Genomic DNA, 17,820 nt, shown 5'->3' on the forward strand with positions numbered 1-17,820 from the left:
CTTCAAATGAACTGCTTATAACTCCTGTCTACTGTAAGGACACAACCTGTGATGTGGGATCACACAGTAAACTGGCTAAAACATGGAACACCACTGGTACGGCCTATAAAGCTCTATAAGTAACACATGGATAACACTTTACTAGACTGGATCCACTGAAAATGATTCAGGTGATCAACTGAAAGTGTTTGCTTCACTTAGTGGTGTTTTTTGGTGTCTTCTTCATCCAGAGGAGCTTGAATCATCTGCTGCTTTTTGCATCCTTAAACCAACGAGGTCTGGTTCCAACGTATCAACGCATATCCGAGGTGTCTCTGCGACAACATGGAGGACAATCAAACAGGACATTTCTATCATAAACATCTTCATACCCCCGCTGGAGCAGATGGAGTGTTGCCGCTGCTAGCATCTGCCATGGGACAGCCTGTTTAATTATTGATGAGCATTAGCATTAGCTACTGTACCTGCTTTGTAAAGCAGGTGTTGACTATCCCCTCAGTTATTTTTTGCCCTCCACCGTTATTGTGAAAACACCAGGTGAGGACATGCTGCTGCAAGAGTGCAGCCACTTAACCTCTCGATCGGCACCCCAGCAGGGCATGCTGGGTCTCCTAATGGGGATACACAGAGGGGGGAGGATGGGGGGGGAGGAGGAGAGGGAAGGAAGGGAGTCAGCAGATGCCAGTGTTTCAAAAGCCTGATGCCGCAGCTGTCAGCACAGATGATGCCTCCGCCGTGAGTGCTCCTACACTGCTCAATGACCAACTGAGGACACTGTGATTCCTGGACATTGAAGCTGGATGTGGAGCCGCCTGCTTCTAGTCCCCTGTGGGACAAAAAGATGCAGCTGAGCACCTCAGTTCAAGTGACTGCTGCATCTGAAATATGTTCCCCAGCAATCCCTGCGTGCGAGGTCAAAACACAGTAATTCAAGCGGCGTTCACTGAGGGGAAGGCCTCATGTGCAACAAAACACGGGTAAAAACGAGGAAGAGGAATGCACGAGGAAAAGACGATTCTTCTTCGGCTGAGTTGAGCCGTGTTAACGGAGCACCCTGAGCACCGGTAGCGGTGATGGAGCAGAAGCAGACAGATGGACGGAGACGGAAGTTTCTGGGCTCCAGCGTTCCATGCAGGTGGTCCGGGGGTGCAGGGATTGTCAGAGCATGGTGAATTATTTAAACGGGGAGCGTGGAAAAGGGAATGGCTGCATCTGTCGCACATCCTTTTAAAGCCCCTCCAGCAGATGTGTTTACTCACCGCCCGTACCAGCTAACTACTTAATGGGTCACCATCGGCAGCCAAGAGTTAATTAAGCAGGCCTTTTGCAAATGGCAGGCACGAAGCATCAGCATCACCATCAGCTCAGGTCCTATCAGGGCGTTGCAGGCACTGTAGGCCTGTGGTTTACAAATGCAGTCGCTCGAGTAAATCTTTTACTACATCTTTAGAAAGCAGGTTGAAGGACATCAGCTTCTGATTTGCCCTTCTGAAAATCTGCAGTAGCTGCTGCTATAATACCAGTTGTAATTAACATTTTGAGTTTTCTTCACATCAATAAGTGAGGAAAACCAGAAGTTTGTGGTAATATATTCATAAGTATGTTTTAATTAGTGTATAATTGTTGTGTTTTCATTACCTTAGAATGAGCCCTTTATATCTACACAGAGAGCCTGCCATGTTGCACCACCATGTTTCTATAGTAGCCCAGAACGGACAAACCAAACCCTGGCTCTAGAGAGGGCCTTTCCCATTTTTTGTGAGTTTCGCAGCCACTAAAGGTTCCCCTACACCAGAGGTCACTAACTGGCAGACCGCGGTCCGGGTCCAGACCTAGAAGCTGTCCCATACGGACCCGGACCTACAGCCAAGACAGAAGGTTATGATTTAAAACCTGACAGGGCACTTCTGTTTTTAACTGACGCAGCTTTTGCAGTCTTTACGGTAGACGGAAAAAGGGAAAGAAAGTCAAGATGTGAAACAGAAAAGGGGAAATTCAAGCTTTTCCTCCCTTTGTTTTATTTTTTCTGAAGTTAAGCACTTTATTTGAACATTTTATTTATTTTCTCTTATTTTCAAATGCAGCCCTATTTTATTTTTGGGGAGGGGAGGGGGGTTTCCAATTGGTTGCAGTCACAGCTGGATGCCACTAAATCCTACACACTGTCCTTTAAAACTAACTACCATCTACATAAGAATGAAAAATGAATGCAACTAACTTCACTTCTTATATCCCTTCCAAAATCCATCTTCCACCTTCACCCCCTATCGTCAGTTTCTGTCAGAAAAACATGTTATCATGAGCAGTTTGGACTTTAAAAACGAGAGGATTATCTGAGGTGAGGTTCAAGCTGATACGGAGTAGTTACAGCATCACTGTCATCATATGATACATAATCTGGTTTAGAGCTGAAAGACCTTCAGGAGCCAGCGGCACTCATAATCATACATTTTTGATTGGATTGCAGTCAGCGAGGACATTAAAATCTGTTGTTCCATCTAAAATGCCTTAGCGATCATCTGTTATGGTTTGGGATTATAAGAGATGACGTTAAAAATCAAACAATAGCTACGCAGCAGGGAATAAACGCATATTTACTCTGTTTTCACTTAAATCTTAGTGGGTTGTATGGATGGGGGTGTTTTTCCTGTCAGGCTCCGTCTACAATGTTTACTTTATACTACACCAAACTCTTCATCCCTTCATCTACTGTTTTTACATACAGCCGATTTATAGATTTAGGAGGCGGTTGTTTGCAGAGAAAACATCTAAAAAAAAACAGAAAAGGAGCAGAAAAATAAAAAAACATCCTTGTACGACAAAGAGAAACCAAGAGGATTGAAGGAAATACAATAGATATGCAGGTGATGGAAATAAAACGAGAGCAGCACAAAAACAACATGATGTCCAGATTAAAAAGGGCAAACAAATAGTTTCGAAAGAGTCCTGATGATGGAAGTGGAAGCGTGCTAGAGAGAGGAAGTGTCTGTAGGAGTGTGTGTGTGCGGTTTTACAGAGGACATGATTCACTTTGCAAATTTCTAGAGAAATAAGCTTGAATTAAGACATCAAGTCTTAATTAAGAGAACAATGAGCTGCCAAACAAACACAATATTCCTTTTTATTTTCTTCACTTTTTCTGGCAACGTCACTATTCATTAAATCTATTAGATTGGTGGTATTTATAGATGCTGGATTTACGAAAAGGTTCATTAAAATTTCCTGTTATCCACGTGCCAAGATCAAAACTTAAATACATCTACAGAAACACTGACTTCATAAAAGATACAGTAACTATCAGTTATTCAGGAGAAACTTGCTTCCTTAGAATATTACAATATGTTCAATGCTTACTATGTACATATTTCATGCTCGCTGAGAGTGTAATTACTCAAAACTGGGTTTTCACAGATGAAAATGCAAAAAATGAAAATGCAAAAAGTGCAAAACGGTTTTCTTTACTTTTCTATTTCAAGTTAAAAATGTAGATTTTTATGTGAGCTTAGAAAAAAGAAAATCTTTAGAGCTTTTATTGACACGTTTATCATTATTAATATCTAATGATCAGCAGCTTAACAGTGTGTTATATGATTTTTTACCTTTGTTTTTGTTTTTTTTTCATCCTTACCATCAGGATCAATAAATTCAAAATGAAGTGACTTCCAATTTGATTAGATTAATTAATCTAATAGAAAACAGATCATTTATAAAATATAAGTTCCATTGTGAATCCTCAAAATCTATCCAATGGACCACATGATTGGCCAATATACTGATATATTGATATTTTGTTTGAGTATTAATCACTGGCACTCCCTCATCACCTCCTTTAAACATAAATCTCATCTCATGTACTTACTGTCCGACTTCATAGAGCGCTGGTGCAGGACACAGCAGATAATCATTAAGCACCGTACTCGGCCTTTGAACTGCAAAAAAAAAAAAAAAAAAAAACAGGACAAAAGACAACGTTAAAACCACTCCTTGGATGAATCAAATAAAAACTTGGGTGCAAACTCGTCCCCAAAATGCTTAACATGGTGAATAAAACAGATTATATTTACTCTTGTTGCTATTACTGCAAATCTCATAACCTTTTAACATCCAACTGTTCGCCGGCGACCCGCTTAAACCAGTTGTAAGCGGTAGCATCACACAGTAATGAGTCAAAGCAATTGGCACAATTTGGCCAATTGGAGATGATTGGAGAGGTTCGGGGACACCAGTGACACCACAAACTAAAAACTCCCTAGCTCCCATAAGGTTAGGCCTAGAGGTCTGTAATTTTATACAGGTTGACAAGACGTAGAAGGTATAAGGTGTTCTGCATAGTTGTGGCATAAAGCATGTCCTAATTATTGTTATTCAAATATGACTCATTATAGACGAGGACCAAAGACACCTTTTTTGAGCCTTATTTGAACTGATGTAGTTTTGTTTGTGCTTTAGCCACATGCTAAACATGGGTATGCCAAATAGGTGAAAAATTCTATAAAAAGGGTGGATGTTAAAGGGTTAAATGTGCTTCTACTGTACCTGAGTTTGTCTCTAGTTAATTAGCTTGTACATGAAATTAGACTACTGTAGGTAGCTTTTGCTGAACAGTGACCAGTGTGGTCACAAGTGGTATTTTAACCACTAAACATCCTTTTATATGAAACATAAGACATTTATGTAACTATGAGTAGTGTTTGAGGATCACTATCAACACATTTTGTCAAATCTTAGAAGAGAAAAACAACGAGCCAACAAACCTCACTTGATCTTTTTACCCTCTTTGGCCCCTCAGCATTGCATGAGGAAATAATGTTTCTTAAGGAAGAGAAAGAGACTGATTTATGATCTGAGTCTGTGTGTGTGTGTGTGTGTTCATCAGGTTCGCAGAGGCTTGAACCATCTTCAGACATGGAGGTCGTTCAGATTATTGATATTATATTTTTTTTTCTGCTTGTCTGCTCAGAGCTCCAACTGGTTTGGTGATGGAGAAGACAGTAGCATCTGTTCCACATATGTGGTGTGTGTTCCATAGTTGCCATGATGCCTGTCCATAATTATAAGGTGCCCCCTTGTTAAAAAGGTCTGGGCTGAACACATGCAAAAGCCAATAAGGGAATAAATAGCCCCAAGTGGGCGAATGTAAGACAGCCTAAACTGAGAAAGGACTAACAGGAAGACATCTGCTAATGGCCACTTTCTAATTCGGATGGATTTCTTTTTTAAAAAGGAAAAAAAAAAAATATGCTCAAGTATTTTAGTCAAGTTGAAATGTTGAAAATCAAAAATAACTTGTCAAGGAGGGAAGTGTTGTCATTGGCAGTCGTCGATCCCACAGATCCCACGGCCAAATGAGTGCTTGAAATGATTGGCTTTTGGTGCCAAATCCTGTTAGCTTCCTGAAAAAAAGGATTTCTCAACTGAACAGACTGCAAGCTCAAAATAAGGAGCACAGTGACCTACATAGCCTCTTTTCTTCTTGGGAATTCAGATCATAAAGATAAGGCGCAGCTACAAGATAAGGGACATATCCAAACTGGGGTTTGTTTAGCCATGCCCTTCCAAAGAACGCCCACTATGTGCAATCCAGTTCACATTAGAGCAAGTCGGATAAAAATATGTGCTGAGTTATAAAATCTGTGCAGGATATGGACATAAAATCCATTAAAATCACAATAAATCTTCACAGTTCCAAAATATAAATGAACATGCAAGACGAATTCAGAGATCGGAGCAGCAGGGAAAGAGGATGGAGGGTCTGCAAGTCAGCGAGAGGGCGTCTATAACAGAATGTGATGTAGAACAAACTGAACACTGAAGCTTCACATCATTATCTCAGAAATAGCTTTTGCACCAGTTCCTTCGTTATTGTCTTTGTAGTGTGCATTCAGCTGGTCTCACAACTGCTCCTGTTGCGTTCAAACCTGCAACATCTGATTTTTTTTGGCCACTCACAGGCAGCGAAAACAATTTGTGCACTCTACACTGACATGTCATCACCGTTTAAGCTGAAATGTTGAACCTGTTAGCAAACAGTTGCTTATTTCAACATCCAGCTGCTACGGAGCAACATTATCATCCATTTGGAGTCGTGTTTCTGTCCACCTGGTGAGTATAAGTCCAATATTCACTCTGTTTTGGCTCTGTTTCTGCTCTCTACTGACTGAAAACCTACTATGTCCGACTGGATGCGAGTTTCCACCACTTACTGATGGTTTGCTGGCCGACTTTAAGGTTGCAGATGACCCCTTCATTAGTCTTGCCGAGCTTGAAGCCGTTCCCTGTGACGACGATGTCGAAGGTCTCTGTGGAATGTAAACAAACAAGAGATAAGACTGGGAGGAGGTTTTAGGGACCAATATATAGTCAGATTCTAGCATTTATCTGGAATTTGTTTGGAATAACATCTGCAGATAGACAGTATCCTGATACTATCAGACAGGCATGTTTTCATTTACTGATATGTTAGAGGTTCCTCTTCTTTCCCCTCCGACAACTAAATAAATGCAGTCTGTAAAAGTTGCAATGATTATTTTCTCTTCATATCTTATTTTTTAGGGACACTAGCATATATATATATATATAGCATAATATGTGATATATATATTGATAGATTAGACTCTACTTGGTTTACTTGTCTTGCCAGCCATTGTGGTCATTTTCAAGTCAATTTGGTTCTGTGGTATTTGACATGATGGCAAAGCAATATCCATGTTTTCAGATGGCTGGCCTGCACTGAGACATGTTTATTGCTTCCTAAAGCTTTTTAACAAGAGCAAAACTGCGTCCCTTCTCAAATTATACCACAACCATGAATGTAGCTCTGACAGATTTTTAAGCTGATTTATTTGAGCATGATATTTAAGCCAGTGGTTTCAAACATGGGGGTCAGGGTCCCAACATATGGTCCCGAGATTAATCTGGATAAGAAAGGAAAAATATGTTTCTGTAACACAAAATGATGTGTATTTTCTTTAAGTTTTTCATTTTTTTCCTTAACAAATACTGGATACCTTTACCTGTCTGGGGGCTCTAAACACATTTCAAGCAGTGCTCCCCATAGCCAACTAGTTAAGAGGCATGCCACATAACCGCAACATCCGCAGTTTGAATCTGGCAGCAGACCTTTGTTGCACACCCTCCCATCTCTGTCTGCCTTCATTTCCTGTCATATCTACACTGTCCCCATAATAAAGGCATAAAATGTGCCTCCACCCAAAAGAAATAAGAAAAAAAAAAGAAAAAAACACATAACACGTTTTGAGCAGACCACAATGCTTCATTTCAAGCGGTACTGAACCACTGATTTAGATGAACTACCCTAAAAGAAGGGTGAGGAAATAAAAGTGTTTCAGAGCTGCAAAACGATATAATAATCAAATATTTCTGAAGTTCAGTGGAGAGTTTTCTCATGACAGTTTAAGTACTGTCTGATGATTTTCAACTCCTTGTCTCTTAGCAGTCTGGCTACCACCACCGGTTAGAATTCCTCTTGGGAAGATGTCTGAAGTTCAGTAAGCATGCAGTAAAAATAGGGATTCCTGCAGAAGATAAATCTATCAATGCAGAGCTCCGGGGATTGACTGTAGCAGGACGATCCACTCACCGTTCACACAGACACTGGAGGGACCCAAATCCAGGATCTCTATGCACGATCGCTTTAATATCTGCAGGGATGAGATAAAAAAAATGAAATGGGTACATTATCGCTTGAGGGCCGAGAGTAAATACATCAAATCCCGGCCGTTATCGGCTCTGTCAAGTTTAGAAAAACAGATTAAGGCGCAACACCTGAGAAATGTCTTGCACCTGATCGGGGGGCCTGGCGACTAAAGTGGAGAGCGCTGAACATCAGCGGCGAGGAGGACGGGAGAGAGAAACAGCAGCTGTGTCAGCCTTTATGGGAAAATTATGCAAGACTATTACATTCCTCAGTTCTATTAAAAAACCTCCCGGATCCTGCATTATCATATAAAGAGGCCTGTGCGAGCCCACTGTCATAGAGCCGCGCTATCCGCTATGATTCAATAAATCAACAGAGGACAAACTATGCAAATCTCAGTACACAGTCGGTAAAAAGAAGCATATTAACTGCAATATAGGACACTTGAACCTTTCATTTGATGTTGGGCGAAACTTCAATCTGAAGGAGTGGAAGGGGAAGTGTTTACAGCGGCCTTATTAAATATGATGGTTTGATATGGAATCGTTAAAAGGGGAGAGGGTTGTAGATGACAGCTGGGAGGAAAAGGATCTGCTGCTGTTCCTCTGTGCCATTATTTTCCCTGTCTAATTACTTCCTTGGCAGTGCCTGAGAAAAAAAAAAGAAAAAAAAGAAAAAAAAACAAAATTGACTGTTTGTCTGCCTAAGCTTGAAACGACGGAGGACCCAAGAAATGTCATCATTTTCCCATGAAGTGTAGAAATGTGAACAGTTCTGCTCCAAAATGCCAAGTTTGCCATTTAAAAAAGAAGCACCTGCTCTTAAATATAGCATATAAAAGTACTTTTTTAAAGAAATATAGGTAAATTAAGACATTTATTAAGGCTGAGAGGGTCACAAACCAAACCCTTAGTGTTTTAAGGATATTAAAATATAAGCTTTGAATGCAGAGATTAGAGGTCTCAGTTGGTTAAACTCAAACAGCAGCTATTCATTTCTCTGGGATCTACTGACAAACATTATTTACAGGCTGCAGGGGGAAAGGAGGCAGCCATCCAAATATCCAGAGTCATCCAAATATCTCAGCCAGTGCTGTAACTGGTGGGTTTTCTGAGAGGATTTGCTTCTGTGGAGTCATTTTGTGGGAATAATTAGACGGAAAGGTTCAGAAGCACATTTCCTGCCCCTACATTACTTCTAAATATATATCGTCACAAGATCGCACGAGTTATAAAGTCAGCGATGCGGCACGGGTCGCTAAACTCGACTAGACGTGTTCGGTAGCTACGGGAAGTTAACAATAACGATGTGGCTAGATTGTAATTTGGGGTTTTCCCATAAGGCCCACAGCTCAGACAATAAAGAGCTAGTGTATTACAGACACACACAAAAAAGAAATAGCCTAACAGGGTGCAGAACTTTGCTGAGCTCTTTCTGTGAGTTTTGTCATGCTGGTCACAGAGGCAGCGTGGATCCTGCAGCAAAAGGCTGCACAGATGATCTCAAATCCTCGAAATCCAACAGAGGAGCGAGGAGGCCAAGTATTCAGGAATCCAGTATTACCAATCAGTGAAGAATGCTCCTTCATTTGGATGCTGGAAGCGTCACTACTGTGCTCGGAGCCTCTGAGGACTGAAGGGATGAGCTTTTTCTTTTTGTTGTTGTTGTTGTTGTGCTGGACATTGTTGTACAGGCTTTAGAACAGTTTGAGGGGGAAAAGTGTTGTTGTGCCTTGAAACTATAGAAAAATGCATACAAGGCTTTAATGGGAACACGACGACCTTGAGAACAAGACTGTGTATCGAGTTCTTCCTCTTAGCTCAGCACAAACTGATTAGGAGCGTGTTTTCATCTGATTTTTCGATAATCAAATCCACCCCCTCTTTAGAGGTTGTAAGCACATTTTAATGTTAATTATTACAAGATGGCTCCGCTAGCTCTTCACATCAAAATATTCTGGGTTAGATAAGTAATGTGTCATCTTTTCCTTTTTCCTGTTTCACTGTGTTTTGTCATTGTTTTGTTTAACTTTATGATGATACAAGTAAAGGATCTGTTTTCAATTAATCATGACTTTATCTTTGTTTTTTTAATCACTTTTTGATTTTGCAGACTCTGTTTTGATCGTGATATTGTTGAAATTGAACACATAAATGTATGATGGTGTTTTAATCTCCGCAATAAATACAAAAATTACATAAGTAAACAGGATTAAAATGCACATTTAGCATCACAGATCTCCATCGTTCCACTTACACAGTTTATTAAACAAAAGACAGAAACAGATTTAAACCCTTCTTTACTTAACAGTCCTTTTAAAAGCAACATCTTTTTTTTACTTTGCATCACACAACAGGAAAAAAGTCGCACCGTTTGGCTCCGTGCGTCCTTCCAGCTGCACGTCTCTGACAGCTCCGTCTAGTTCTAAAACACTGCCGGCCTTGTCGGCTCTTGACACAGATGCAGGTCCAGGCTCAGGTCAGTGTACTCCGCAGGACTCCAGACTCAGACTCATGTACAAAAATGTTGCCATACAAACCCCCGCCTTGGCTGACAGCACTTAGGCTAAAAAAGCTGCAGCAAATGGAAAGTATCACTAATTGGCTGGCAGAGGACGAGGAGGAGGCTGCATGGGAAACTTACATACTTTAAACTGTTTGAGGGGACTCTTATTCTCTGACAGCTATACATCGATTACAGCGTTACATTGACGAGATGCATCTGACGCGTTATTGTGATTTTTATTAAATCAAAATAAAATGAATTGTATTGAAGCTCTGCTGCAGCACTGAAGAGTTTTATTGTGTTGACACTCAAACACAATAAAAAAAAAACACACTGTGAGGAGGATGTCATATGGACAGTGACTAACTGTCAAGCTGCTCCAATTCCTGTGTGTAATTTGCTACAGAACAGTTTAGACGTTTCCTTCTCCGTCTACAAACTGAGGACACATCAAGCAGTTATTTCCAGACATTTTCCATGCAGCGTTGCAGGAAGTTCACAGAGGTTCTGCTTTAATTTGTGACAAACGTCAATGAAGCCAAGGCAACTGTGTTTTTGTTGTTTTTTTTTCTAACCCACCTGATTCCAAATTTACCAAACAATCTGCACAGTTAGCATCTTCAAATGTTTCTAAAATCAGGATATAATGTGTAAAAGATGACCTGAGTTGACTGAAACAACAACAACAACAACACACACACAAGGAGAAAGTAGGCAAACTTACAGAATTGACGATGCCTTTGAGTGCGTGGAAGCCATCTTTGACAGGAAACACTTGGTCCTTGGTGTCGGCGATGTCAGCGAGCTGTCGGTATCACCACAGAGAGAGAGAGAGCGGAGTAAACGAGAAGTACGGCCGATTTAATCCTGCTTTCTTCTTTTTCTGTTTTCCTCTTTATGACTGAGCACTGTCTTTCCTTTCATATCATGGGCAAGAGCAGACATAGCAGATGGCATGACTGTGGCAAACACTTTGCTCAACCATAAAAAAAAAAAAAAACAAAAAAAGAAAAAAAAAACCCATTGCAGCACAAACTGGGAGCAATATCGCCTTTGTTTTTGACTTAATAGGCGCTCATCACTGGATGGTTACCGACGGTTACGAGGGACAGGCCGCCATGTTGGAAGAAAGACAGTAAAACTACACATCGACCTGACATGAGAAGGAAAACGTCTGACTTCTGTGCAGACAGTCTGTACAGTCATACAATGCAATTGTGTAAATTGTATGTAAGTTAAGAGTCTTTCGATCCTTCACACCTGTCACCAAGATCTCATGGTGTGCAAGAAGCGTTTTGGCACAATTCAGAGATTGAATATGTGTCAGTCTTGACAGGAAGAACGATAAAGCGCTTACTACTTGCTAAGAACTTCCCAAAAAAGACTTCCTATAACACTTCTACTGTACTTTAACAGAGTTCAATGATTAAGCAAACCATATCAGCATCTGTGTTTTTGATAAACAAATGTCTAATATCTCTGCATTTTGCATTTAGTTTCCATTATTTGACTACTTGTAGATGGTTGTTGTGTTGTAATAACCCTGTTATCATTCAGCCAGCGGGTTCCAACCTGGTGTATGCTGTATGTAAAGCTGCTGAATAATTGTTTTAGTCATTTCTTAAGGAAAAGTACCATTTATTCACTGGTTGTAGCTTCTCAAATTGGAAGTTTTTGAGCTTTTCTGTGTTGTTCATGATAGTAAACTGAATATCTTTAGGTTTTTGATGGTTGATCAGACAAAAAAGGGGATTTTAGACATTACAACAGGCATTTTTCACCATTTTCTGGTGAAAAATGCCTGTTGTAGACTTCAACATCCATCAAGCTCTAAACCTTCATAAGGAGCACTTTATTTTGGTGACAATTTTGAACATATCAGAAAAGTGGAGTATGCTGCAAGAGACGGTTGAGAAGTTTCTTTTTGCTGCCATTAGAATCCATTCTAACAGAAATAATTCAAGCAGATCACAGCTGAAACTTTTTAGAGTTACCTTTCAAGCCTACAGGAGGCAGGTGAACGATACAGAGAAGATAATAAGACATGAAGTTTCCACACAGGTAACAGCTCTGATCTTACTAGTGTTTACCCTTCTTGCCACTCTTCAAACATGACAGCATGTTGTTTGCTACAAACGGTAATCACTCAGCATACAGTCAGAGACAGACTTCACCGTGTTCGGCTGCCGCAGATTAAGACTCCAGCTCTCTTACCTGCTGCTCATCAAAGTCCTTGATACCCACACAGTAGACGCGAGCGCCGTATGTCCTCGCCTCTGCAGCCTGCGGATCAGATAAACGTGTAAATGATGTGAGAGTTCAACAAGTTGAATACAAGAAAAAGAAGGAAAACACACTATGAAACAGAACTCATTCTATATGGTAGTAATGTAAATAAGTAAACAAGTAAAATTTAAAAAATAAATCGACAATATGAACCTCACCGCTTTCACTGTGAGCTCGTGAACGTACACTTCCAGTTTCCCGTCCGTCAAAGCCAGGATGATGCTGGAGGATTTAGACGTCTGTGATTTTATCTGAGCTGCGGCCTTTAGGTTCGAACCAACGACAAAAACACTTCATCAGATCCCTGCTTAACAATTTACATGTATTGAGTATTACTGTAACTTATTCGAGAGGGTACACTGACCTCTTTTATTCCCTCGTGCATGTACGTTTCACCCGCTGGAGACACGGCTCGCAGGCGCTTCAACCCTTCATCGATCTTGTATCTTAAAAAAACACATCAAATAAATGATTTTGGTCCCTGTGTGTTTATTCTTTAACATTGTTGGTTTCTGTATTACCACTGGAAAAAACATGCATGTCAATATCCTTCATTCAGATCTATTTGTATAGCAAATTTTGTGTTTATGGTTCCAATAAAAGAGACAGTTTGTTCTTGTAATAAATATGAAAAGAGAAGCTATTCCAAGCGCCATACGGTGAACATGTTTATCTAGAGTGTCTCAAAGTCTTTTTTTTTGGCATTTGGTGAACCAGTGAGAATTGAAACTATTCTCACCACACAAACATTTCATCTTAACTCAGCCTGCAAGAAGTTTATGGTAACCTGAGTGAAGATTTTCATGTAAAATATACATCACTTACTGTATAACTGCTCCAGAATCAGTGTTACATTGATGTGAATTACAGCTGTGCACTATGTTAAGTCAGTATTTACAAACTGTACACTTCAAGACGGTGCATATAAGCCTCTACGCTGCTATATTATATATTTTGTTTGTTATATTAAAAGTGATGCATACCCTTTATGTGAGCCTGCACTTTATTATCATTCATGCACTTTATTTATGAAGCAAAACTGCATCAGTTTACTATTGTTTTACTACTTAAATCACATTATTTTACTGATTTTTGTGCCAGTCTTGGATTTCTTAGAGAGAATGACAAGAAATATGTAGTTTCTAGAAGTAAGTGAAGGGAATATGGAAGAAAAAATAACACTAATACCCCCTACATGGAAAAGCAAAGATAGTTAAAGAAGAAACAGAAATACTTTCTTTGTCTTTATCTTGTTATATATTATGATATGAGAAAGTTTCTGGAAAAATCAGTAGAGACAATGTTAATTTAGCGAGTTAAATACCTGACAAATTAAGTTAATTTACCACAACAATGAGCAAAATTGACTTGTGACTTTGTCCACAATAGCCTAATACACACAGAGATATCACTGTATAAACACACAGTTTACTGTATATCATCATATTGTCCAACACTATTAGTCAGTGGCCATTATTGTTGTAGGATATAAAAATAAATGTACTTCCTGTTTATGCTTTGCTTCCCTAAAATCATCTTAAGACATACTTTGAGGCATTTCATGTTAAAGTACAGTAAACATGGAAGCATATGTATGATGTATAAAGCACGAGATGATAATATGATGTAACAACAGTGTCAGAAAGGTATTCCAGAGAGGTCAGAGGTCAGTTACCTGTCTCCAGTCAGAGGCAGCAGGACTGTAGCTTGGGCTGAGAAAACAATGAAGGAGACTCTCAAGTTGGGGCTGAAGAGAAAAAACAACAAATAAAAAAAAATTAGGAGGCAGAAATGCTTCATTTACTCGTAATATCTCGTTAGATTCAGCTAAAACAATATAATATAGTGATAAATTACCTCCATCCTTCATCCGCCTTATCAAACAACCACCCACTCAGCATCATTCAAGTTAAGGAGCATTAATATGGCATAAATAATGAAGCAAACAGAAGGGGATCTCTTAATGTCAACTAATATTAGTGTATGACTTAAAGCGGCTTCTGTCAAACCGAAGGAAGTGATTCATCAATTCACAGACACGGAACATGTTGTGATGATGAGTCACGAGTAAACACACACATGCACACATACATCCTGTTGCACAAATACTTTGTACCTGCGACTTTAAGGTTGTGAACAGACACCGGACGGACGCTCTGATGTGTCCGCAGAGTCCGGCATCAGACCGACTCTTTCAGTCTGTGAAGGCAGAACTGTTTACATTCGGTATCTGGGTCATATCGGAGTGTTCGGACTCCTCAGCTTATTCATATAAACTAGTTTTATTTGCAAACACAGCTGGTTCCTGAGTAAATATCCAGCTGAGATTAGTGAAAACAAAAGAGAAATAAGGAAACTCCTTTCACTAAAAACGTGCTTGAAAAACTTCATAGTTTTGTGTTTAAAAATTGTGAAACAACTTTCTTTTGCAGTGAACGCCCACACATTTAAAACAGATCTGCTCTCAGAAATAAGTGACCAAATACTGTTTCTTAGTCACTGTTACTGTTGTTGCAGTGCATGACTTTATAACCTTGTAGAGCAATATAATCACTGAGTCCAGTCTACAGCCTCATGTCACCTCACATATAGAAGAATCATCCAATCAGATTTTAAATTTAAAAAACTGAAAAAATGAGCACTGAAAAAAGTGGAATTGTCTCTTTATAAAATCTTTAAATGCTGTAACAAGTAACTTCTGCCGGACATAAATGTGGAAGACGAAAAGATGGAGGACAAGTAGGAAGTCTCTGCGAAACAGATACTTGATTACCATGTAAAGTGCTTAAGTGCAGAAGTCGAGTAGATGAACTCAGTTACTTCCCACCTTTGTTACGAACACAGACGACAGAGCGAGTTTAACTTTGGATAATGAAGCGTACAAGTGTTTCCTTCAGAGATCCTTTGAGAAGCCTTTCGGAGCATAAGGAGAGGTGCTGATATTTCTCACCCACATGACACATGGCCCCAGTTGCGATACCTCCCCCAGAAAAATCTTTAAACCACATGGCCAGATTTGGCAGGGTGCGGTGGTAGCAACCGTATACATCCACATCCTGTCCACAAGTGTCAGAGCTATACAGTAATATGGTCTAAAAAACCACCACTCAAGTCATAAATGAGAAATTTTTGGGCGGCGGCTTCACAACAAAGTTTCAGAAGAGCTTATGATTGTCTGTTACCTCTTCAGCAGCAATGAGATATTTTCTATTTCTAAGAAAGAGTCGAGATAAAGAAGCAGCGATGCCAAGGACAAATCAGAGGGTGGTGGTGGTGGTGGGATTTTTTTTCTTCATGGGGGGGATTGGGTGGGGAGGGAGGGGGGGGGGGGGGGGGGGGGGGGGGGTTGATGAAGTAGACCAGTTTGCTCCACATGGCGGAACAGAAGTGATCTTGGTGAGCGAGTATTGTTTAGCAGATTGTCCTCGTCGCCTTCCAGTGTTCTTTTGCTTTACTGTACATTGTCTGCCTGTCAGCCGTTCTGTGGTGGAAGCAAGGGGATAAGTGTGGAGAGCCGGAGAGCCCCCCCCCCCCCCTCCCCGGTGCAAATGGCCATTCTCACAGCCCAGAAGACTGCTCCTCTCTGCCACCCACTCCCACCTGGTGCCTTTGCTATTTTCTTCAACCAACCACTTCATTCTGGCTGGGTCGCTACCGTCTGTACTGTGCTGGCAGGCGCCGTTTGACTCAAACGTTATGCAAGCTGAACGTTTTAAAAGCGGCTTCTCCGGTTTTGTCTTCTTAATGAATTATGTGTAAAAAAAAAAAGGATGTAGTGGATTTTGCAATTTCGTAGTTTATAAAAACAGGTGGGAAGTAGTTTAAATCTGTGCCGCAGGCAGCACCTTATGTTGTGGGTTGTGTCTTATGGGATAAATATCTATAATTCCAACCATCCGGATATCTAATATATGTAAAATAAAGGGATTCACAGACAAAAGACTATTTTTCCAACCATTCACCTCATTCTTCTCAGTGCAAATGTCACTTTCTGAAGATGGGGAATGGCTTTTTTGGTAGGAAATTCATCTTATATTTACTGCATATTTGTGCTTTATTGTGTGCATCTTGATATTAATACGCTGCTCTCAACATCAAATCATTGCATGTGTTTGTTCCATGCAATATGTGCAAGTTTAAATTGTTTTCACTTCATTATTGTTCTTATTTTAAAATATTGGCTTATGAAACCCTTTTTAAGTAGAATGGTGACAACAAACCACACACACAAAAAAATAATTTTTCATTTCTAATAACAATGTATGATGTTGGTGCCGGTGACCTCATACTCACCTCACAAATCTGTCGGTGAGGTTCTTCACAAACGAGTAAATCTCGAACCAGTCACCAGCGACACTTCCAGACCTGAAACAAGATAACAACAGTCAGCTCGCAGCTCGTCGGCGGCAGCAGATTGTGTGCTGTGGAGTAAAATACTGTAGAGTATTTGTGCTTTGTACCACAACCACAGTTGGACATTAACACCAGCCACATGCTGGATAATTGTGCTGATAAGTCTGTCTACTACAGCAGCCACTTCAGCTGTTAGAACAGTCGACTGTTCACACAAGCTCTGCAATTCAAACAAATCTAGTTGGCTGGTGGAGATATAACAGTACAGATAGCGTTGATTTCTCAGTATACGAGTAGAAAAAGTGGTACAAGAGTAACTAATACTCATGAACAGGAAGTCATTAAGCAGAAGTGGAGGTTACTGTACTTAAATACAATTTTGAAGTTGTATTTGTACAGTCCAGTCATATATTCAATGTCCCAAAAAGCTTATAGGCCAACATCATGATGGCTTCTGACCCCAACAAACTCTTTAAGGCAAGAAAAAACAGCAATAATTCACATTTAAATATGTTCACTACCCATGAAGTAAATCCTACACAGGACTTTCCAAAGTCCTATAAGAAGAAAGTCTGTTTAAAAACAGTTAGTAAGTGCGTATATACATAAACGTGGGCATGTAGAGGAAGTACACAAGACTGGATGGGTGGATGTATAATGTCTATCTGAGGTGCACATATGATATATATATTCACAAGTGTTTATTCTTGTAGTTATATTTACATATCCTCTTCTTATATATTCAGGAAGTTGCACCTCCAGCCTCGTTGTACTGTGGCGAAATGACGATAAATGCTTTCTATTCTATTCTAAAATTAATCCATGAATACAAAGACCGTGCTACTATAAGACTATTACTGCACTTTTCCTCCATTTGTTTTCCTTGTTTCCTTCTTCCTTTTCTCCTCCCTTATTGTAATAGCTTCTTTCCTTTTGTCCCTGTCTTTCCTCACTTTTCTTCAATACGTTCTTCCTCAGTTCCCTCTTTCCTTCCTGTCTTAACTTCAGCTAGTGTGAAA

The 17,820-nt window shown here is 40.0% G+C and overlaps 1 protein-coding gene across 1 annotated transcript in view; it reads right to left on the reverse strand.

Annotated features, from left to right (window-relative positions):
• antxr2a (ANTXR cell adhesion molecule 2a) overlaps positions 1-17,820 on the reverse strand; it is a 75,930-nt gene that overhangs the window by 51,636 nt on the left and 6,474 nt on the right. Inside the window, exons 2-10 of the mRNA XM_042422523.1 lie at positions 16,742-16,813; positions 14,124-14,195; positions 12,813-12,894; positions 12,607-12,711; positions 12,377-12,445; positions 10,887-10,967; positions 7,601-7,661; positions 6,204-6,299; positions 3,860-3,929 (exon numbers count right to left, since the gene is read on the reverse strand). Of these exons, the coding sequence (XP_042278457.1) occupies positions 3,860-3,929; positions 6,204-6,299; positions 7,601-7,661; positions 10,887-10,967; positions 12,377-12,445; positions 12,607-12,711; positions 12,813-12,894; positions 14,124-14,195; positions 16,742-16,813 (708 nt within the window). The remainder of the gene's footprint in view (positions 1-3,859; positions 3,930-6,203; positions 6,300-7,600; positions 7,662-10,886; positions 10,968-12,376; positions 12,446-12,606; positions 12,712-12,812; positions 12,895-14,123; positions 14,196-16,741; positions 16,814-17,820) is intronic.

The sequence above is a fragment of the Thunnus maccoyii genome, chromosome 9 (assembly GCF_910596095.1).
Source record: "Thunnus maccoyii chromosome 9, fThuMac1.1, whole genome shotgun sequence".
Classification (NCBI taxonomy): domain Eukaryota; kingdom Metazoa; phylum Chordata; class Actinopteri; order Scombriformes; family Scombridae; genus Thunnus; species Thunnus maccoyii.